At 45.7% G+C, this 23,978-nt stretch overlaps 1 protein-coding gene across 3 annotated transcripts in view; it reads right to left on the bottom strand.

The window, feature by feature from the left end:
- The window catches only part of ATXN7L1 (ataxin 7 like 1), a 279,312-nt gene that overhangs the window by 67,148 nt on the left and 188,186 nt on the right, over positions 1-23,978 (bottom strand). For 2 of the 3 annotated variants that reach the window (XM_030216364.1, XM_030216362.1), the window contains one exon: positions 746-968. In XM_030216364.1, coding sequence (XP_030072224.1) covers positions 746-968 — 223 coding nt within the window. Of the gene's footprint in view, positions 1-745; positions 969-6,126; positions 6,705-23,978 lie in introns of those variants that run through there. The other variant, XM_030216363.1, reaches the window with a different exon arrangement.

The raw sequence follows: 23,978 nt of genomic DNA on the forward strand, positions 1-23,978 counted from the left end.
CAGAAACCGGCAACAGGCCTGTAATTCTGATTGGTTTGTACTCCGGCACCAAAACAATAACTCGTGTTTTGACTGGCTGGATCCTTGGAGGAATCATAAAACAGACAACTTTGAACAATGAGGAGGAAAGCCAACTACCAAAGCATCATTATTCTTAGCTAAACATATTTTAATCTCGGCTGAATTGCCTAATCTAGAGCATTTTTTTTCTTTAATAACATGTATCAGTTGCATTCTAGTAGCTGTATAGGTCCCAGAGAAAACATTCGGCTTTTTCTAGGTTGTGAAGTGTTTTATAGGGCCAAAAAAGTGTTCTGGAACAAGAAATGTGCTGACGAGGAGGAGGCACAAAGGGCTTTTCCAGCTCTAGAATTCCTTTCCATCATTTGATTCTTCTCGTGCCCCTGGGTGCCTCCTCTCCTATTAAAGGAAGATGCTTCTGCGAGGGCTGAAAATTTTACAAGGGTTTTGGGGCAGGGAGTCACATTACTTCTCAAGTCAACCAAAGGGAGTCTGTGATAAAGAAGACCAGTAAGAAGTGAAACGGCAACAGAAGACTAAAACAAGAAATTCCACCCATAACTTGAAGTCTACTCTCTGAAATACATGCATGTGTGGATCTGAGAAATACTTATCCATGTCATACCCTTAAAATCTGGCATGGACGGAATACCAAACAAAAAAAAAAGTTATCGTGTGGGCACAACTATTAATCTCATAATCCTCCTTTTCTTTCAGCACCTACCATGGTTTGTCTCTGGATACTCTTGAAGGAAAGATCGTGTGATGCTGTTTAATAGTGGAGGTAAGTAGATTGTCTTTGGGCGTTTTGAATGGCTTTGAGTTGCTGTTGACGGGGTTATGGCTGCTGATACAGGGCTTGGGTTTCATTTGTACTAACGATGTCCTGGAAATGGAGGGTGAAGAAGCTGGAGAAGAAGGTTTACACATTGGACCATGTCTTCTTTCTGGAAAGAAAAACACATATTTATATATAAATATCTACATGCTTTAGTACAACAGTTCTCCAAAAATTAATTCAAGGAAGATTTGTTGATCATGAAGCTGACAGCCAGACTGCAGCTCAAATGTACTGTATATCTATAGAACACCACTTGTTATCTACATAAAGCATTTAAAATGTAAAAGCAGAATGTCATCTCAAGCTGTGAGTTGTACTTTAACATTATTTATGGCACAAACTGTGATGGAGGAAAAAAATTAATTCAGAGGCACTTTCTTCTTGTGGAAAAACCCACATTTGCAATACATTCGACAATAATCATGCTTAAGATAAGACATGCATCCTGTTCCCATCATATATCTGCTCTTGGTCCCTCAACTATATGGTAGGCCGTATTGTAGAAAACATTCAGCATACTATGCTAAATTATGCATTATTAGGTGTATCACTAGTATGTTTTAAGGAATAGATCAGGTATACATACGATGTATTGCTTCATACCATATGTAATGAGTTTATCTTGTTGGGCAGACTGGATGGACCATACTGGCCTTTATCTGCCGCCATCTACTATGTTATTAGGCTAACATTGTATTATATCTGTGGTATTAGAATTCCAGTGCTGTTAAATATGTATATTTTTGATACTGTTTCACGGTAGTTCTCTTATTGGGTTTCAGTTTGCTGTTTTCAAGTTTGCCTACTTGTATTTGTGTTTGTTCTTGGTTATTTTACTATTGTTATGTTGTTAACAAAATTGTAAGTTTTATGTTAAACTGTACCTGCTGTACACTGCCTTGGGTAAATCTCTTCATAAAGGCAGTTCATAAATCCCAATAAATAAATAAATGTCTAAAACAATCCCACATTAAAGTATGCAGTTTGTAACGGGCCATATTATGACTGGAGTAAAATGGGGCAGGATAGAGTTCTTCAGTCACTTTTTGGGTTCTATTTAGGCTGGATCCTGTCTCCCCCCTCCCTCAACAACTCAAGCAGGATCATTTTGAAAACAGCAGTTTTGAAGGTTCTGCTGCTTCACTGTAGTAAGGATTGTTCTCCCAAGTCTTTGGCAAATTTCAATTTGACACAGAAAAACAACTGCACACATACTTTTCCTGTGCAGGCAAGGAGGAATTTCCAAAACAAAAGTGTACACATTTCCACTTTGAAAATTACTCCAGGGAATTAATACTTATATTCATGCTGCTCATTAGCAGACAAACATTTTCCCTGATTAATTTCTGAACACATTTTAAAATGTCTGCGCATAAATGCAAACTTCCTCCCCAACTCCATCCGTAGGAATGCTTACACTGAATCTAAGTTATGCATAGCCATGCTTTATGTGTGTACCTTTACACACATTACAGCTATCAAAAGCCTATTTCTGTTGAAAAGCAGTGCTTTACTCTCATACATGCTTTAGAAAATTAACCTCATTATTAAGAATGGCTGTTTTTTGTTTTGGGGTTTCTTTTTTTGACTCATTTGGATATTTAGCTGTATCGTTTATCTTTTATTTTCTATACTGCTTTCCTTGCAGACAAAATGAAGCCGTTTATAATAAGATAATAAACAGAAAATTAAAAAAACAGAAAGGATCTCCATTGGTCAACAGGAAACAGCAAACACCCAGTCCCAAACACTAAAATCTTAACACACTAAAAACAGTCACCACAACTGATCATACATAGAGACATAAGCAACCAAAAGCAAGTAGCATCCAGATGTTATGGAACCTGTACATGTAGAGATTCATAAATATATAACACATAAAAGCACATGCATATACTTTTCAGTGTTATTCTTTTGACATGGATAATGATAGGTCAAATTCATGTTATCTTTTAAATTTATCTCGTCAGCAATTCAGGCTAGATCTCAGCCCTAGCACCTGCATTTCACAAGCCAACAAAATAAAGCTTTCTTTCTGGAAGTTGTCCCTGGAAATTTGGACAAGTTAAAGCAATTGACACTGGAGCTGGCATGAGCAGGAGCAAATAGGCACAGCTCCTGCCCCATCACCACTGCTTGTAAGGAAGGCCCGGGGGAGGGGGGGGGGGAGCTCCTTTGGTTTTGGAGGGAGGCCTGGGAGGGGAGGTGTACAGCAATGATTAGGGGTGGATGGGTTCGATGATGGCTGGTGAAATTCGGTCACGTTTGTTTTGGCTGAAACCAAAAAAAATGGTTTGGGTCATTCTCTAGATCAGTCCAGGATTCCTATTTCCTCTCCCCCCCCCCCCATCACTGTTTTTTATTAGATGAGTGATCAAAATGATTTGTTAGGGAAGAAGAAATAAATCATTTCTACTTTATCATAGGATTTAGATTTAGCCCATGCCTTTTCTCAGTTGCTCAAGGTGAGTTATATTCAGGTACAGTAGGAATTTCCACGAGGCAACAGAGGGTGAAGCGACTTGCCCAAGATCACAAGGCACTACAGGCAGATTTGTACCTGGCATCCCTGGTTCTCAGCTCGCTACTCTAATCATTAGGCTACTCCTGCTATTATAGAGCAGTGTCAGCACCTTATGGGATTTATGTGATGCACAGATGTGCTCATATCCTGTAAAAAGCACCAACACTGATCATGTGCTGGCAAAATAGGACACCAAGTTTTAGCCCTTGACCTGTAGGAACGGTCGTGTGAGATGGCTGTGAAGAAAAGGGGATGAGGTGTGGATTAATGTGTTTCCACAATTCCTGTCATTGGGGTGTTTGTGGTCTGAATATGCATAATCTGTCTACTGGCAGACAAACTCATTGATACAAGACAGAAAAACAGCCTGCCCAGAAATATAAAAGGAACCAGATTTTCTTTAGCAAAAAAAGGTCAACATTTCTGTAACTGAGAGGAAGATGCACTAAAGTCGTCGGTAATTCCCGTTCCCTACCGGTAGGGAACGGGAATTCACTAAGGAAAGGGAATGCAAATGAGCTACTCGTTGTAGCTCCGTTGCATTCACCATTACCTCGGTAGCCAGTCGGAGAATCGGGACGTCCCATTCGGTTATGCTCCTCTTCTTGGGTCTCTTCAGCCAATCAAAGTGCATCTAGCTTGCTGGTGTCAGCTACACGCACTCTGATTGGCTGAAGAGACCTGGAAGAGGAGCACAATGGAAAGGGACGTCCCAAACTCCGGATCGACTCGCAGGTCCCCGATTCGTTCCCTAATCCCTTCTCCTCGCTGCTACAGAAGGTGAGCAGCGCAGGGGAGACAAAACTAAAAAAAACAAAAAAAAAAAACGGCGAAAAGACGTCCCTCACAAGCGCAGGCAGAGTACGTCCATAAAGGACACCCCTCACGTGTGCTCGCTTTTTTTTCCCTTTTTGGGGGGCTCTTTTCCTTTCCGATTCCCTCACAGGAGCCCTAACGAGAGGTGCAGACCTCACGTTAGGGTTTCCACGGTAAGGGAATCAGAAAAACAGTAGTGCATCTCATTATAACGAGCTGCAACGGTACTGCAGCTCATTATAATAGCCTTTGGATAATTTGCATTCCGTTTTCGTTGCCTGCTACCGTGACAGGAAAAATGCCCTTGGTGCATGCCCCGGTAAACTACTTGCGTTTTAAACTGCCTGGAACCAGTTTAAAATGTAAGTTGTGGGCTCGTTAGGTTTTGTGCATCTGGCTCTTAGTGGAAAGAAATTCTATAGAAAAAAAAACCCAATTCAAAAAAAATCTACAAAAGTGCTGTAGATCTTTTATCAGAAAAAAATGTGCTATGAAGTGCCCCCAGCATTTTTGATCGCATGACATTTGCTGCTTCTTGAGACTGCTGAAAAATTATGGGGCCCTTTTACTAAAGCTTAGCGCTGCTAACAGACATTTGCAAATAGTGTCACATGGCCCATAGGTATTAAATAGGATGCACAGCATTTAGTAAAAGGGCCCCTATGTCCCTGAGGAGATGACAAGCTATTGCACAAGTAAGCTTTTTACACAGTTTTAGTTCAGAACTTAGAGTTTATGTGTGTGCACTCTCTAGGCAAACAAAACCACTGTGACCCCCCCCCTCCAAATAAATAAATTCATTTTAAAATTCCCCACAACGGGGGGGGGGGGGGGGGGGCCTCATGCTTCTGACTGCAGAGGAAAGCTTGCAAAGGGGAAGCAGGGGTAAGAAGTGCAACTGGTCGGTTAACTAGATGACAGTGCACAGGGAATGGTGAGAACGGACAGACAGAGCTGGGTGGGCGTGGGTGTGAGGGCTTAACCTAACGGGTTAGTGCAGCGGGCTTTGATCCTGTCGACTTGGATTTAATTTCCGATGCAGCTACTTGTGACCTCGGGCAAATTACTTAACCTCTCCATTGCCCCAGGTACAAAAACTGATGTTGTGAGCCCTCTAGGGACAAAAGTACCTGCATATACTGTATACAGCGCTGTGTAGGTCAGAGCACACATTCTTCCTTCTGCTAAAAGCCTACTTTCCAGAGCAAAACCTGCCTTGGAATCCACCGAATTTTGCATCTAAAAGGCCCCTGGGCCCTAGGCACGTGCCTACTTTGTTTACCCTTAACCCTGTCCTGGTTGCCCTCGTAAATATCGGATGACAGAATATGTTTAAATTCCGCGAGGACGTCAGAGGGAAAATGCAGGAAGTAACCCTCTCTCCCCCCCCCCCCCCCGGTCCCCACGCGACACAGACAGACCCGTGGGGGTGGTGTCCTCTGACCCCACACGGGACCAATCAGGAAGCAGCAGAGGCGTGGCTCCTCTTGGGCCAGAATCTAGCGGCGGAAACAGCGCGTGAGGCCGATTTTTTTTTTTTGGGGGGGGGGGGGGGGGGGGCAAAGCATCCTGCAGCGGAACAGGAGACGTCTCGTCTGCAACGACTTCAGCGAGGGGGTAAACACGTCCCCGCCTCTTGCTAATGAATGGTGTGGGAGTTTCTTGGGCTTCTCGAAGCAATCTGACCCACCACCGGAACAAAAATAAATTGGCAAAGAAAACCCCCAAAACATTAAAAAGAAAAATCCACTTAGGCTAGGCTTGCACTTGTGCGTCAGGTTTGCTATAACAGCCGTTCCTGCTTCCACACGTTTCTCTTCCTTAGCCGAGCATTTCCACAAAGTCCCACCACCCCAGAAACACGCGCACAGGCAATTAAACCACCTCCAGCACGCCTTCAAATCAATGATGCAGCGTGTGTTACCTGCCGTCCGCTGCTACGCAGGAAGGACACGGAAGCAAACAATGGAATCCAATTCCTCTCTGCCCCTTGCAAAGGGGAGGGGGCAGGAAGCCCCAGCCACAGAGGCGCTGTCAGTTCCAGCTCGCCAGGAATCATGGCTGCAAATGTCTTCCCCACCACAGTAGCGGGGGAAAGAAGTGGAACTGCAAAATCCTCCTCGGACCAGAGATCTCCTACCATCGTCACATGCAGCAGCAGCAAGTCGTTGGCACCACGATCAAGGGCCTGCAGAGGGTAAAAGCGCTGGCAAGCATCCTGCTAGAGAGAGATCCGATGCCCACTGAACCGTGACGGCTGGGTTTGGAATCAGACGTGTATGAGAAGGAAGTGCATCCTGCTATTGTATTGCAATGGACGGAGGCACTCCAGAGTGTTTCGTAAGCTGCAACACAACAACTTACGTGCTGTGTAGGTTTTCTTTCGTAGACTATCACCCCCTAGATTACTTTCAATGGCACACTACTCAAAGTGAATACCGCTGCTGCTATTACAAACACTGTAAATACTCTTCTCCAACTACAAATACGAAAATATAAGATCCTGTGTACAATAAAGGTTTCTTTTTATTTTTTCCCCCCAAAATGATATTTCTGTGCCTATAACTTTTAGGAAAAATGGAGGGGGCTGTCTTAATATTTACTATTTAAGCCTCAGGACAGATATCTGTGTACAATATTATTTATTCGGATTTTGCTTGTGCTTTTATATCAGTAGATCAAGGCAAGTTACATTTAGGGCCTCTTTTACCAAACCACGCTAGCAATTCCAACAAAGCCCTTTGAAAATAAATGGGCTTTGTCTGCATTGCTGCGCTGGGAATCGTTAGCGCAGTTTAATAAAAGAGGCCCTTAGGTTCCATATTCTAATAGCATAAGAGTAGCCATACTGGGTCAGACCAATGATCCACTAGCCCACCAGGGATTTGTTCCTGGGGGGGGGGGGGGTACAGGAGGCGGGCCACCAGGGATTTTCTTATTCTTTTGGGGGGGGGGGGTCAGGAGACGGTCCACAGGACCACCAGGGATTCTGTGCAAGCTATCAAATGCATTTGACAGCTTCGTGTCACAAACAGCGACCGATGCACAAAGGGGGATCCATGCATTTCGTTTGCATGGTCCATCTAGCCCAGTATCCTGGTCACAAGTAAGCAGAAACCCAAATCGTGGCAACATCCCACATTCTCCCTTTTTTCTTGGCTCAGGTAAAACTTAAGTAAATGAACCCTTTGGGATCAGGGAAGTGTCTTGCCTATGATCTCCAAGAGTGGTAACTGCACTACAGTTTACTTCCCACAAAACAGCTCCCTGCATTACAGGTACCTTCCTTTTGGCAGCCATTGACTTTCTCGTGGTTATTTACTAGTAAGTAAATATGTTTCCTGTATTTATTTTACATTCTATGGCCTTGATTATACAATATTCTCATGCCACATAGGCAAAATACCTGGAAGCAGTTTTCTGTACATCAAAGATACTGAGTTGTGTTCTGCCACCTTTGAATTTTGCAGACTCAAGATCTATAGAATTAACGGTGACACCTTAATTCCTTTATTGCTTTCACTTAGGGGCTGATGCACAGCAGCACCTAGTAAATACGGGTGCCGCGTGAAAAAATATAAAGAAACAAACATGGTCAGTTTGTGACACAAAGCTGTCAAATGCAGTTGATAGCTTGCACAGAATCCCTGGTGGTCTAGTGGCCCGCCTACCATACCCCCCCCCCCCCCAGGAACAAATCCCTGGTGGTCCGGTGGACCTCACACCCCTCCTGACCCCCCAAGGCAAGAATCGCCCTGGAGGTCTAGTGATCCCTCTTCCCTATACCTTGAAAATGATGGAAGCAGGAGGACAGGAGCAACACCTCGTCCCCTTCAGCCTCTGGGCCTACCTTCGCAAAATGGCAGCATCCACCGCCAAGCCCTACCCTGTGCAAAAAAGGACTTCTTATATGGTGCTTAGCCCTGCCCAGTGCATCCCAGGATGCAGATGCTGGGCGCCAGCGTTTTCCTCAGGGCAAGCCCAGAGGCAGGAGAACGGAGGTGTTGCTCGTCTCCATCGTTTTCAAGGAGAGAGGGGTCACTAGACCACCAGGGTGATTCTTGCTTTTTTTTGGGGGGGGGGGGGGGGTCCCACTGGACCAACTAGGACTTTTTGATTGGAGGGCTGCGAGGGGGAGGGTTCAGGGTCCAACAGACCACCAGGGATTTGTTCCTTGGGGGTTCCAGGGCTGTGATGGGGTGCGGAAGGGAGTCAGGTCAGCCAGGGGATCCTAAGCGCCTAACATGAGAAACAGTCTGCTTGCACTATACAGTGTAAGCAGGCTGCACCTTAAAATGATAGGTCTAGACCGGCCGTTAAATTTTACATGGTAAAAGGTAGGCGCTCAGATCTGTGCATTGCACAGAAGGCTCATTTTAATACTAAAAATCTCCTTGCAATGCATTTTGCATAGGGTTATCAGCAGCTGCTAACGACTCGTTAGAGCCACAGAAAACCCCTTTGCATATTACAAAAAAAACCCATTTGCTTTAGACCAGCTACAACCTGTGTCCAAAGCAAACCTTTATCGCTCGGTAAGCTTTGTGCATCGGGCCCTTAAATCGTTAACAGTCTGGATGGCATAGACTAATCCAGACACTCGGTGAGCGCTCTATCCTTCCTAGCGTAGTGCAGAATACCCTCTGAGGAGTGGAAGATAGATACAAAACAAGCAATTTAGGTCTGTGACAGCTCTTTGGTCGTACCTATTTAAATAGATCCTTTTTAAGAAAGATGTGAATTTGCTGTCCATGGATCAAGAGCAGCACTACCTTACCATAGCTAAACTATAATTACAGTGTAACCACCTCGTTAGTAAGCCACTAGCCAGTACCCATGATTTAATAGGGTACAGAACAGAGCAAATCAGTGACACATCTAATAGCCCCCGAATGACCCTCCACGAGAACTCGGGATGTGTTCTACAAAGTAGTACTTCACTTTGTTCATTTTTTTCATTGAATACCTTTCTGATACAACATGAAGTTACTGAATATACTTTTCACTTTCAAGAGTTTTTAAATTAAAAAAATAATATTTAACTATGAACATTTATGAAAGATGGGTGAAAAGACAGCATCCAGGGTTGAATGCAACTCGCTTTGAGCTACCGATGAAAAAGGCGTGAGCTAAAGAGCATTGAAAACATTTACAAAGTAGTATTACCAACCACAAAGCATGAAAACCAATCCAAACACAATCTCCCATCACCCAACCTAAGTCACATAAACCCCAACCCCACCCCCCACTAGTAATCCTAAATTAACAAAACTTCCATTTCCTCACATAGTGAAAACCTATATAATCAGCCATTATCCTTTCCAACTGCCCCAATTAAAATACATACTAAGGACCAAATCCTTAAATTCCACTTAATATCCAGAGAAGGGCCATGTAAATGAAGGGCATGAGACAACTTCCCTTTGAGGAAAGGCTAAAAAGACAAGGCTTCTTCAGCTTGGAGAAGAGACAGTTGAAGTGAGATGATAGAGCTGAGTGGAACAGGTAGACGTAATCACTTGTTTACTCTCTCCAAAAATACGAAGACTAGGAGGCACAAAATAAAACTACTTAGTAAATTTAAAACAAATCAGAGAAAATATTTCTTCATTGAATGCATAATTAAACTCTGCAATTTGTTGCCAGAGAATGTGGTCAAAGCAGTTAGCTTAACGGGGTTTAAAAAAATGGGTTTGGCCAAATTTCTAAAACAAAAAGTCCATAAGCCATTATTAAGATGGACCTTTGGTCCATCCCAGTATGGCAACACTTAGGTTAATTCCCAATGGTGAGAGGTTCCATAGTGTAGGAGCTGCTACACAAAAGGCCCAGATACTATATTACATGATGGCAACTTTTGAAAAGATCCCTGGCTCAGTCTCAACTCCCAGCCAGGCCTATATCATTTAAGTTTACATTCTACACATCCAGCTATACTACTCTCAAAATCAGTGGCTTTGAAGCCTGTACTGAGGGACCACCATCCAGTTAGGTTTTTAGGACATCCCTAATGAATGTGCACGAGAGAAATTTGCTAATAGCTCATGCATATTCATTAGGGATATCCTGAAAACCCGATTGGCTGGTGGGTCCCCCATACAGGTTTGAGAAGCACTGCTTTAAATCATAGAAAGTGAGTACCAAAGTTTAAACTTGGACTTTGAGATAACAGGGATCCAGTGTAACTGATGCAGAACAGTCATTTACATCTTCAAAATGTACATCTTTAAACTGGAAGAACACTAAAACTAACAGGTAGCAGATTTAAAACAAAAAGATTTTTGTTTACATTCAATGACTAACTAAGCTGTGAAATTCGTTGTCAGAGTATGCGGGCAAGGCATCTATCCAGCAGGGTTTAAAAGGGCTTTGGTATTTTAGCCACTTGGACATCAGAAGACTACTGCTCATCCCCGAGAGGGAACTGCAAGGAATGGACCTATTTTGATGCTGCTTTTAACTCCTAACCCTTACTCACTTGTTCAGTACCCTTATTTCATCATCCCCACCTTTTTTGTCCTGTTTGTCTGTCCTAATTAGATTGTAAGCTTTGTCGAGCAGGGACTGTCTCTTCATGTTCAAGTGTACAGCGCTGCGTACGTCTAGTAGCGCTACAGAAATGCTAAGAAGTAGTAGAAATCAGCCGGCTACTTCCTAGTGACCCAGATGGGCCACTGTCAGAGGCAGGATGCATGCTAGGCTCGATGGATTCTGGATTCTATATTCTATTTCTCTTCCCTATCCATCAGTCTATCCTATTTTGTGTACAGCATTCCTTTCTTTTTCCAGTAATCAGTCTGTAAACTGCTTTGCTGTGGTGACACCAAAGGCGGTATAATAAGCCAGAAGAGGCTACTGAGATCCACAAGCAACAAAGGTGCAAAAGAAATGCATATCACGAGGATAAAATCTCTTTGTTTGAAAGTTTTATTGAGAAAGCCCAATGTGGCCACATTTTGCCCAATTAGGGGCTGCGTCAGGGGACAAAACATAGTAAATATCATATGAATCAAATAATAAAAAAAACCTTATATACGAGTCAAATACTAAAAATATAAATAGCCATAAATGTTAAAATATCATCAATAATATTAAAATTACAAGGTCAAATACAGTAAGTAGGAACTAGCTCAAGGTATACACAAACATGCATATTACATAAGTGGCTAATATTTATAGAGTTCTAAAAGATGGTAATTAAAAACTCTAATTATATGTTTTATTTCTTTGAATGATCATTCAGCCATTTCGGATGACAACTGGTAATTGGTGGTTTTAATGACCGTCTCTTAGAACACTCGTGCCTGACCTTTTTAGAGGGGTTTTGCTATCATTCTTCCTTCTCTGCTGGTATGTAATTTATATTATTGTTATTTTGAACAACATTTTGCTGTGAGCATCAGGAACATACACTCTTACCTCTATAAATATTAGGCACTTTGAAATGCCAATAACAGTTTTCCAATGTTAATAATAATTATGTGCAGAACAGTATTCCACCATATGCTTATATGTATGAACAGGCAACTTCAAATGCCATTACAAACCTTTTGGTGCAAAATGAAGCTGCTTTTAGGGCACAGATCTGCATGCACATGCTTCCACTATGCTGTCCTGAATTTTTGCATTTTAGTTGCATGCTATTTGGTTACCGAATTGGGAGCATGGTCTTTGTTTTTACCCATGCGTTAGGAAATCATGTGCGGAGTTTTAGCACACAGCTCTAACAACCAGCTTTCTGCAACTGAGGCTCAAGTTATATTATATTAAACAGAAAGTGGGATTAAAAAAGTCAAGTACAGCAACTCTGTGAGAATTGTAATCCCAAATACGAAACTTGGTCAAGAGCATAATTGTAAATGACAGTCTTAATTCTAGTGACATTACTTCCTATATAATAATACCCACCTCCAACGTTCTGAGCCTGGCTGCCTGTGTCCGTAACTTTGGGCTCCGAAGCCCCAGCTGACGTCACTGGACGCATTACACAGAAAACTCAGGGGTCGTGATCAAGTTGGAAACTGTTTGTGTGCATGCATCAGACGTCAGACGCATGAGCACAAACTGATTCAAACTTGATCACGTCATTCCTCCACGCCACGTGCGCGGCTGAGGAGAGGAGACTTCGGCTGGCGGGGGTTGGGGTCCCTCACCAGCACAGGTACACAACAGCGGTGGGGGAGGTTTGGAAGCGGGAAGCTCAAGAGGGTCGCGACAGGGGGGTCCAGAGGTCAGGAACTCTGAGGGGGGGTCTGGAAATCAGAGGGAGGGGAGTCTACAAATCGGAAGGCAGGGAGGGAGGTCTACAAATCGGAAGGCAGGGAGGGGGGTCTACAAATCAGAAGGCAGGGAGGTGGGCTCTGCAAATCGGAGGGAGGGAGGCAGGGAGGTGGGGTCTGGAACTCGGACAGCAGGAAGGAGGGGGCATCTGGAATTTGGAGGGGGAGGGAGAGGAGGAAAACCTTGCTAGCGCCTGTTTCATTTGTGCCTGAAACGGGCCTTTTCTACTAGTTTAAATATATGACAATAACATAAATTACATCAATTTCGATCGATCTGCGATACTATCCACAGAATAGAGAGGAAAAGTAGAAATGAAATACAACAAATGTTGTAAAATCACAGTAGCTCCAATATTGTTCTATGGACCAAAAACATGAGATTCAGGCAACAAAAATGAAATTTTTACAATTGGCTGATGTCATAGCACAGGATTAGGAATGAAGATAGAGATAGATCTAAATTAGGGCCGTCCACTTAATGCGATTAATCACGTTAAAACTTTTGATTTGTGCTAATAATTTTAACTCGATTAATCGCATCATGCTGCTCTCTCCTATAAGGAGGAAGAAAAATGGCAGAAAGTTGAATGTAACATACTTTTACATAGTAGATGACGGCAGAAAAAGACCTGCACAGTGAAAGATGTTATAGGGGAAGAAGCAAAGAAGAGAGGAGGAGAAAAAAGAAATAGTGAGGACAGAGAAGGCTCTGAAAATAGAGTTCAGAGCACAGACAGAGGAACAGAACCAGAAACAGGGAAATAAGATGATTAGAAAAATAAAATCACCGGACAACAAAGGTAAGAAAAATGATTTTATTTTCAGTTTAGTAACTTTAGTACAATATGTCAGTTCTGAGAATGGACATCTGCAGTCTATATTTTGTACTAAACAGGTGAAAATGTGAGGGGGGGCACTTTATGCGATCAACCGGGCAGTCAAAATTTTTTTAATTGCGACCAATCATGAGATTTAACTTTTTAATTGCTGAGCAGCCCTAATCTAAATATATATTCCTTGTATGAGAAATTCAAATATAAGAAAGAACATATAAGATTCCCCAAAGAAGCTCCTCAAAATCGACTTAGAGGAAAGGGAGATCCACATAGACCTGGGAAAAGATTGACCAAAGGTGATCTATAAAGAAGACAGACACTGTTGCCAAACCCTAAGAGATGAGGAGGATGCTTTTCTGGATGCCTTTCTCAGAAAGCGAATGCTACATACCTGTAGAAGGTATTCACCGAGGACAGCAGGCTGATTGTTCTCACTGATGGGTTGACGTCCTCGGCAGCCCCCTCCATCGGAAAGTTTACTAGCAAAGGCCTTTGCTAGTCCTCGCGCGCCCATGCGCACTGCGCATGCGCAGCCGTCTTCCCGCCCGAAACCGGCTCGAGCCGGCCAGTCCAGTATGTAGCAAGACAATACAGTTCAAGGGAAGACACAACTCCAAAGGGGAGGCGGGCGGGTTTGTGAGAACAATCAGCCTGCTGTCCTCGGAGAATACCTTCTACAGGTATGTAGCATTCGCTTTCTCCGAGGACAAGCAGGCTGCTTGTTCTCACTGATGGGGTATCCCTAGCCCCCAGGCTCACTCAAAACAACAAGCATGGTCAATTGGGCCTCGCAACGGCGAGGACATAACTGAGATTGACCTAAAAAATTTACAACTAACTGAGAGTGCAGCCTGGAACAGAACAAACAGGGCCCTCGGGGGGTGGAGTTGGATCCTAAAGCCCAAACAGGTTCTGAAGAACTGACTGCCCGAACCGACTGTCGCGTCGGGTATCCTGCTGCAGGCAGTAATGAGATGTGAATGTGTGGACAGATGACCACGTCGCAGCTTTGCAAATTTCTTCAATGGAGGCTGACTTCAAGTGGGCTACCGACGCAGCCATGGCTCTAACATTATGAGCCGTGACATGACCCTCAAGAGCCAGCCCAGCCTGGGCATAAGTGAAGGAAATGCAATCTGCTAGCCAATTGGATATGGTGCGTTTCCCTACAGCCACTCCCCTCCTATTGGGATCAAAAGAAACAAACAATTGGGCGGACTGTCTGTGGGGCTGTGTCTGCTCCAGATAGAAGGCCAATGCTCTCTTGCAGTCCAATGTGTGCAGCTGACGTTCAGCAGGGCAGGAATGAGGACGGGGAAAGAATGTTGGCAAGACAATTGACTGGTTCAGATGGAACTCCGACACGACCTTTGGCAAGAACTTAGGGTGAGTGCGGAGGACTACTCTGTTATGATGAAATTTGGTGTAAGGGGCCTGGGCTACCAGGGCCTGAAGCTCACTGACTCTACGAGCTGAAGTAACTGCCACCAAGAAAATGACCTTCCAGGTCAAGTACTTCAGATGGCAGGAATTCAGTGGCTCAAAAGGAGGTTTCATCAGCTGGGTGAGAACGACATTGAGATCCCATGACACTGTAGGAGGCTTGACAGGGGGCTTTGACAACAGCAAGCCTCTCATGAAGCGAACAACTAAAGGCTGTCCTGAGATCGGCTTACCTTCCACACGGTAATGGTATGCACTGATTGCACTAAGATGAACCCTTACAGAGTTAGTCTTGAGACCAGACTCAGACAAGTGCAGAAGGTATTCAAGCAGGGTCTGTGTAGGACAAGAGCGAGGATCTAGGGCCTTGCTGTCACACCAGACGGCAAACCTCCTCCAATGAAAGAAGTAACTTCTCTTAGTGGAGTCTTTCCTGGAAGCAAGCAAGATGCGGGAGACACCCTCTGACAGACCCAAAGAGGCAAAGTCTACACCCTCAACATCCAGGCCGTGAGAGCCAGAGACTGGAGGTTGGGATGCAGAAGAGCCCCTTCGTCCTGCGTGATGAGGGTCGGAAAACACTCCAATCTCCACGGTTCTGCGGAGGAGAACTCCAGAAGAAGAGGGAACCAGATCTGACGCGGCCAAAAAGGAGCAATCAGAATCATGGTGCCTCGGTCTTGCTTGAGTTTCAACAAAGTCTTCCCCACCAGAGGAATGGGAGGATAAGCATACAGCAGGCCCTCCCCCCAATCCAGGAGGAAGGCATCCGATGCCAGTCTGCCGTGGGCCTGAAGCCTGGAACAGAACTGAGGGACTTTGTGGTTGGCTCGAGATGCAAAGAGATCCACCAAGGGGGTGCCCCACTCTTGGAAGATCTGACGCACCACTCGGGAATTGAGCGACCACTCGTGAGGTTGCATAATCCTGCTCAACCTGTCGGCCAGACTGTTGTTTACGCCTGCCAGATATGTGGCTTGGAGCACCATGCCGTTCCGGCGAGCCCAGAGCCACATGCTGACGGCTTCCTGACACAGGGGGCGAGATCCGGTGCCCCCCTGCTTGTTGACATAGTACATGGCAACCTGGTTGTCTGTCTGAATTTGGATAATTTGGTGGGACAGCCGATCTCTGAAAGCCTTCAGAGCATTCCAGATCGCTCGCAACTCCAGAAGATTGATCTGTAGATCGCGTTCCTGGAGGGACCAGCTTCCTTGGGTGTGAAGCCCATCGACATGAGCTCCCCATCCCAGGAGAGACGCATCCGTTGTCAGCACTTTTTGTGGCTGAGGAATTTGGAAGGGACGTCCCAGAGTCAAATTGGACCAAACCGTCCACCAGTACAGGGATTCGAGAAAACTCGTGGACAGGTGGATCACGTCTTCTAGATCCCCAGCAGCCTGAAACCACTGAGAAGCTAGGGTCCATTGAGCAGATCTCATGTGAAGGCGGGCCATGGGAGTCACATGAACTGTGGAGGCCATGTGGCCCAGCAATCTCAACATCTGCCGAGCTGTGATCTGCTGGGACGCTCGCACCCGCGAGACGAGGGACAACAAGTTGTTGGCTCTCGCCTCTGGGAGATAGGCACGAGCCGTCCGAGAATCCAGCAGAGCTCCTATGAATTCGAGTTTCTGCACTGGTAGAAGATGGGACTTTGGGTAATTTATCACAAACCCTAGTAGCTCCAGGAGGCGAATAGTCATCTGCATGGACTGCAGGGCTCCTGCCTCGGATGTGCTCTTCACCAGCCAATCGTCGAGATATAGGAACACGTGCACCCCCAGCCTGCGAAGCGCCGCTGCTACCACAGCTAGGCACTTTGTGAACACCCTGGGCGCAGAGGCGAGCCCAAAGGGTAGCACACAGTACTGGAAGTGGCGTGCGCCCAACTGAAATCGCAGATACTGTCTGTGAGCTGGCAGTATCGGGATGTGAGTGTAGGCATCCTTCAAGTCCAGAGAGCATAGCCAATCGTTTTGCTGAATCATGGGGAGAAGGGTGCCCAGGGAAAGCATCCTGAACTTTTCTTTTACGAGATATTTGTTCAGGGCCCTTAGGTCTAGGATGGGACGCATCCCCCCTGTTTTCTTTTCCACAAGGAAGTACCTGGAATAGAATCCCAGCCCTTCTTGCCCGGATGGCACGGGCTCGACCGCATTGGCGCTGAGAAGGGCGGAGAGTTCCTCTGCAAGTACCTGCTTGTGCTGGAAGCTGTAGGACTGAGCTCCCGGAGGACAATTTGGAGGTTTTGAGGCCAAATTGAGGGTGTATCCTTGCCGGACTATTTGCAGAACCCACTGATCGGAGGTTATGAGAGGCCACCTTTGGTGAAAAGCTTTCAACCTCCCTCCGACTGGCAGGTCGCCTGGCACTGACACTTGGATGTCGGCTATGCTCTGCTGGAGCCAGTCAAAAGCTCGCCCCTTGCTTTTGCTGGGGAGCCGCGGGGCCTTGCTGAGGCGCACGCTGCTGACGAGAGCGAGCGCGCTGGGGCTTAGCCTGGGCCGCAGGCTGTCGGGAAGGAGGATTGTACCTACGCTTACCAGAAGTATAGGGAACAGTCTTCCTTCCCCCGAAAAATCGTCTACCTGTAGAGGTAGAAGCTGAAGGCTGCCGGCGGGAGAACTTGTCGAATGCGGTGTCCCGCTGGTGGAGAGACTCTACCACCTGCTCGACTTTTTCCCCAAAAATGTTGTCCGCACGGCAAGGCGAGTCCGCAATCCGCTGCTGGAGTCTATTCTCCAGGTCGGCGGCACGCAGCCATGAGAGCCTGCGCATCACCACACCCTGAGCAGCGGCCCTGGACGCAACATCAAAAGTGTCATAAACTCCTCTGGCCAGGAATTTTCTGCACGCCTTCAGCTGCCTGACCACCTCCTGAAAAGGCTTGGCTTGCTCAGGGGGAAGAGCATCAACCAAGCCCGCCAACTGCCGCACATTGTTCCGCATGTGTATGCTTGTGTAGAGCTGGTAAGACTGGATTTTGGCCACGAGCATAGAAGAATGGTAGGCCTTCCTCCCAAAGGAGTCTAAGGTTCTAGGGTCTTTGCCCGGGGGCGCCGAAGCATGCTCCCTAGAACTCTTAGCCTTCTTTAGGGCCAGATCCACAACTCCAGAGTCATGAGGCAACTGAGTGCGCATCAGCTCTGGGTCCCCATGGATCCGGTACTGGGACTCAATCTTCTTGGGAATGTGGGGATTAGTTAGTGGCTTGGTCCAGTTCGCAAGCAATGTCTTTTTCAGGACATGGTGCAAGGGAACAGTGGACGCTTCCTTAGGTGGAGAAGGATAGTCCAGGAGCTCAAACATTTCAGCCCTGGGCTCGTCCTCCACAACCACCGGGAAGGGGATGGCCGTAGACATCTCCCGGACAAAGGAAGCAAAAGACAGACTCTCGGGAGGAGAAAGCTGTCTTTCAGGAGAGGGGGTGGGATCAGACGGAAGACCCTCAGACTCCTCGTCAGAGAAATATCTGGGATCTTCCTCTTCCTCCCACGAGGCCTCACCCTCGGTGTCAGACACAAGTTCACGAACCTGTGTCTGCAACCTCGCCCTGCTCGACTCGGTGGAACCCCGTCCACGGTGGGGGCGTCGAGAGGTAGATTCCCTCGCCCGCATCGGCGAAGCTCCCTCCGCCGATGTAGTCGGGGAGCCTTCCTGGGAGGTGGCCGCGGTCGGCACCGCACGCGGTACCGACGTCGGGGACCTCAACCTGGGCGATGGGCCAGCCGGCACCGCGCTCGACGGTACCGGAGGCGCAAGCACCGCCGGTACCGGAGGGGTAGGGCGCAACAGCTCTCCCAGAATCTCTGGGAGAACGGCCCGGAGGCTCTCGTTTAGAGTGGCTGCAGAACACAGAGGGTGAGCGGTCCTCTCGGTGCCGATGCCTACTGGGTGCCGAATCCCTCGGCGACCCAGAGCTCTCGGTGCCGACATGGGGAGGAGACCGGTGTCGATGCTTCTTCGACTTCTTCCGAAGCATGTCACCGGAGCTCCCCGGCACCGACGAGGAGGACGTAGAATCCATCCGTCGCTTCCTCGGGGCCGAGACCGAAGAGGGTCGATCCCGGGGGGCTGTACCGCAGGAGCCCTCAGGGTAGGAGGAGACCCACCCGAAGGCTCACCGCCACCAGCAGGGGAATGGACAGCCCTCACCTGCACTCCTGACGATGCACCTCCGTCCGACGACATCAGCAGACGAAGTCTCGGTACCACCGACGTCGATGCAGTCGCCCGATGCCTCGGCGCCGATGCAGAGGTCCGATGCCTCGATGCAGTCAATGGAGCGGCAGCCAAGGGAGAAGGTCCGGACGCTGACGACGTCGATGCACTCGATGCCTCCGGTGCCGATGCCGACGAAAAGCCCGAGAACAAAACGTTCCACTGGGCTAGTCTCGCTACCTGAGTCCGCCTTTGTAACAGGGAACACAGACTGCAGTTCTGAGGGCGGTGCTGGGCCCCTAGACACTGAAGACACGCAGAGTGCCTATCAGTGAGCGAGATTACCCGGGCGCACTGGGTGCACTTCTTGAAGCCGCTGGAAGGCTTCGATGTCATGGGCGGAAAAATCACGCCGGCGAAATCAAAAGCCGAAATGGCGAAAATTAAAGCACCAAAATTTAGAGGGAGAAAAAATCTCAACCGAGGCCAAAAAAGGCCTACCCCGACAACGAAAGAAAACTTACGGGGCAAAAAACTGAAGAATACGGGAAGGGCAGAAAACCCGAAAGGGTCTTCCGGAACACTTCCGGAGCGCTTCCCGAACTTTTTGTGAAAAGTTGAAGAGAAAAACACGTCGAAAAGGACGCGCGAGGTCGACTCTCTGGGGCACGAACGGTGAAACACAACCGTACCGAGCGCGGACGAAAGAAGACTGGCCGGCTCGAGCCGGTTTCGGGCGGGAAGACGGCTGCGCATGCGCAGTGCGCATGGGCGCGCGAGGACTAGCAAAGGCCTTTGCTAGTAAACTTTCCGATGGAGGGGGCTGCCGAGGACGTCAACCCATCAGTGAGAACAAGCAGCCTGCTTGTCCTCGGAGAAGCTATGCTTATAAAAGTTCAGTCTCTGCTAAAATTATTGTGTTATAATTCTAAAGTATAATTTTAACACATTATTTTCTAATGAACTTTTTTCTAAGTTTTCAGTGCTTAAGTCTCACTGGTAGAATTTTATGACCATAAGATCAAGATTACATATTATAATGCTCACTTCATACAACTTTGCAAAAATCATAAAATGTTTCTGGTGAGGTTAGCAATACGTTACAAACTTCATCCTTAATACAAAGATACTAGCAGGCGTCCAATGAAATTTACCACAAGTTGTTAAGCCACTTCTAGACTATAGAACATTCCCCTTGGACCAATCCCCATCATCTCTGGAAGGATAAGCTGTCCAGGGCCATGGAGAATTTGGTATTACAATTCCTAAGCTTCCTGCCTCCAAGGGATCATGTGGCTGTGTTTTCCATAAGCATCAGGACCCCAGCTCCCCCACTGTCTGTGGAGCTTTGCAAACAGCGCCCCTCTGTGAAATCTGACAGATGCCGTCCTGTGTAATCTAAGCCTATTATATATACAGAGACCCTGCAGAAGTAGTAATACATATGGTATTGTAAGGACTTGCCACCATAACAGTGCTAATAATGAATTCAACTTTGATATATTTTATTATTAATTAATAAAGAGAAAATAGAGGAACATACTAGAATGACCAATGAATGCATGGGTTAACTAAAGGGCGTTTCACTGCTGTTCAGCACCGTAGTCTGGACAGCTCCTATGACAGACAGACAGACACCCATATAGTACTTTTTAATTGTTTGACCATACTTGAAAATATGTTTAAAATCCGCAGCCTATATATTTCTACTCTGTCCCATAGCTGATAAGGTTCTCATTCAGAGATGCAACTAGTTCCTACAATTAGGAAGCTCAATATTGAGTTTATAAGATATGACGTAGCAAATTTGGGGAACAGACTGTGCTTCGCTGGCCAGCAAAAAGAGGACAAAGGTAAAAAGCACTCAGAGTATTTCTCCTGACACACCTCAGCACTTCCAGCACCCAGCTCAGGCTGATAAACAAGCGGGCATGCTCTCAACTCCTAAGCATTAAACCTGTAGCCCACACCCATTTCAAGGGAAAGAGCAAAAACAAAAAGGATTCCAGTTCAAGGTTCAATTTATTTTATATACAGCAAATATCAAAAACAATCTAAGCGATATACAAAATCATGTCAGAGGAGGGGGAAATATCAATTACAGTATAACAAGTAAAAACAATTAAGACTACAAACAAAAGGATGGGAAAAGCTACAAAGTCTAACATAGATGGGTTATGGGTAGAGAAAGAATAATAAGGGATGGGAAGACAGACGTAGCTTTCTCACATAGGGAGGGAAAGGTTCCTTAGAGGTGCTCCCAGCAGAATTAGTCTGTTGACATACTAGGGAAGGCAAGTGAGAAACAGTAGGCTTTACACGGAGACGAACTTATCAAAGATTTTTTGAGCCTCAGATATAGATAGAGGCAGGTTGTTCCAAAGAGTGGGACCAACTACACAAGCAAGATGTTCTAGTAATATCATATTACACTTGGCAGAAGGAGGCACCATTGGGAGGAACGTAGAAACCATGCAGGAGAATAAGGGATGAGCTGGCTGGTTGAGGAGGAAGGGAATCCAGAAGATTGGATCTGGTAACAAAGGATATTACGTTTGAATGGAATTCTATAGGCAAACGTTTTGGTGGTGCCTAGATTACAACATTATTATACAGCATTCCAGATTAAGCATATCTGGGATCGGAGGGTTGATGAGTCTTCCAAACCCTACACACAAATAGAGCAGTTTTACGTTCCGGATTTTGTTGTTAGTGACATTTTGTGGTCTTTCAATGAGAAGGGTTGGTTTACAGATCTACAAAACTCATACAACTCAGAACGTAATGCATGTTTGGCAACAAATTCTGGTAGAAAAATGGGGGGGAAAACTGGAAATCATGTTTAATAGCCTTGTCATCTATTTTGGGTAGCCCACCGCATTCTTACGGTATAAGGCTTATAGATGGTGAACAGACTTAGCTCAATTTTTCAGCTTTTTGATGAAGTCCCTAAAATCCTTTGAACAACTTCAGAAAAAATATGATCTTGACAAATCTGGTTTTTATATATACCTTCTGGTTTGGAATTGGTTGCTACAGAGGGAGTAGAAAGATATTCTAAATAGAGAGTGGAAATAGAGAGGCTAAAAGAGTTAATATCTTCATTGTATGTTATAATTCATCGAGTCATGTTTGAGAAATTAAAATGTGTGCCTGGAAAACAGATTTCGCACTAGAACTGGACAATAAACAGTGGTAAGAAATAGAGGTACTTTATGAGCAAATAGTACTATCTGCTAAATTGAAAGAGCATAAACTGAAAGTGTTACCGAGATGGTATTTTTTTTTTGTTATATTTGTACCCCACGTTTTCCCACTCATGGCAGGCTCAATGTGGCTTACATGGGGCAATGGAGGGTTAAGTGACTTTCCCAGAGTCACAAGGAGCTGCCTGTGCCTGAAGTGGGAATCAAACTCAGTTCCCCAGGACCAGAGTCCACCACCCTAACCACTAGGCCACTCCTCCACCAATACTGCTTCATGCCATTAATGATTCGTTTAATGATTTATGTTGGAGACTTTATGGAGAGTGGGGAATGTACGTACACATATGATGGGCTTGTACATATGATGGACTTGTTCAGTGATATGCCCATTCTGTGGGCAAGTGAAAGATGAACTTAACCGAATATTGGACATAACATTTTAGTTAACTTTTCACAGCACAATGCAAAATTGCTAGATTGTGGAAAACCAATGTGACTTCCAGTATCCTAAAGTGGAGGCGGAGGCTTTGACATGTGGTCCTTATGGAGAAATTGACTGAGCTACAACATGGCAAAAAAGGCACTCTGAAAAGATTTGGGACTCTTTAAGGGACTATTTGGAAAATGTTTGAACTATTGAGGGAGGAAGACCATCTCAATTCTTGGGTAAGTTTGAAAAAGTTGATTCAGTTCTATGTGCAATTGACACATTTCTTGAGAGGGCCCGCTTATGTACGATGTCGGCGATGAGAGGTTCATCCCCTGGAGGAGGTGTGTGTGGACTCTCGGAGTACACAAGGGATGATAACCTTTTTATATGGATACCTTGTAACACGCCTTAAGCCTTCCCATCTTCATCGTAGAAGGTGGGAACAAGAGTAGAACTTTACTCTATCAGATGCTGATTGGTTGAAACTGGAGAAGGGGATTTTAAAGTCCTCCATAGCGGTGGCTGTGAAGGAAAATGCCATCAAGGTTTTCTACAGGTGGTATCTTACCCCGGTACGTCTGCACCATATGTTTGTTAGAGTATCTGAAGGTTGTTGGAGAAATTGTGGAGGAGTTGGGACCATGGGCCATATTTGATGGACTCGCCCTAAGACTATAGCCTATTGGAAAGGAGTTCGATCTTGCCTTCAGGTTTCGTTGGGCAGGTCTGTGCAGTGGCATCCTTTAATCCTCTTATTGGGACAGAGGCCCGAAGGTTTAACGGGTAGTCAGTGGTTTTTGATAAGAGGGATTCTTCATGCGGCACGCATAAATTTGGCAAGGAGTTGGAAATCATCACTGGTCCCCTCATTGGTGAGTTGGATTACAAAGGTGCACTACATATGTGAGATGGAGTGCCTGATGGCAGTTAAAAAGAAAACCCTGCCTAAATGGGATAAGGTGTGGAGACCATTTTTGAATGCTTGTTCTTGATAAAAAAGTTGATTGATATGGATGAATGGGTGGGGTGGGAGGGGAAGTTGGGGGTGGGGGGGGGGTTGGGGGAATTTAGGGGGTGGTGCGGCAGTAGGGCATGGGAGATATAATTCAAAAACTGACAAATCCTGAAGTAAAATTTGTCACTGGAATGGTGTTAATTCTTGTGCCTTTTACTGTAATGTAAATTGTTATATCTTATGCAACCTTGTAATTGTTTGAAACGTGCTGAGTTGTGTATGGTTTATTCTGTCTTAACAATGCTTAATTTTAAAAAAAGTTGAGTTAGTTCTCTTATTTTGCCAAGTTTGCCTAATTGGGCTATAATTGTCAAGTTTGAAGGTATATGTTTTATATATTTTTTTGCTATGTTATGGTATACATATAGGGGCTCATTTTCAAAGCACATAACCTATGGAA

The sequence above is a fragment of the Microcaecilia unicolor genome, chromosome 10 (assembly GCF_901765095.1).
Source record: "Microcaecilia unicolor chromosome 10, aMicUni1.1, whole genome shotgun sequence".
Taxonomy (NCBI): Eukaryota; Metazoa; Chordata; class Amphibia; order Gymnophiona; family Siphonopidae; genus Microcaecilia; species Microcaecilia unicolor.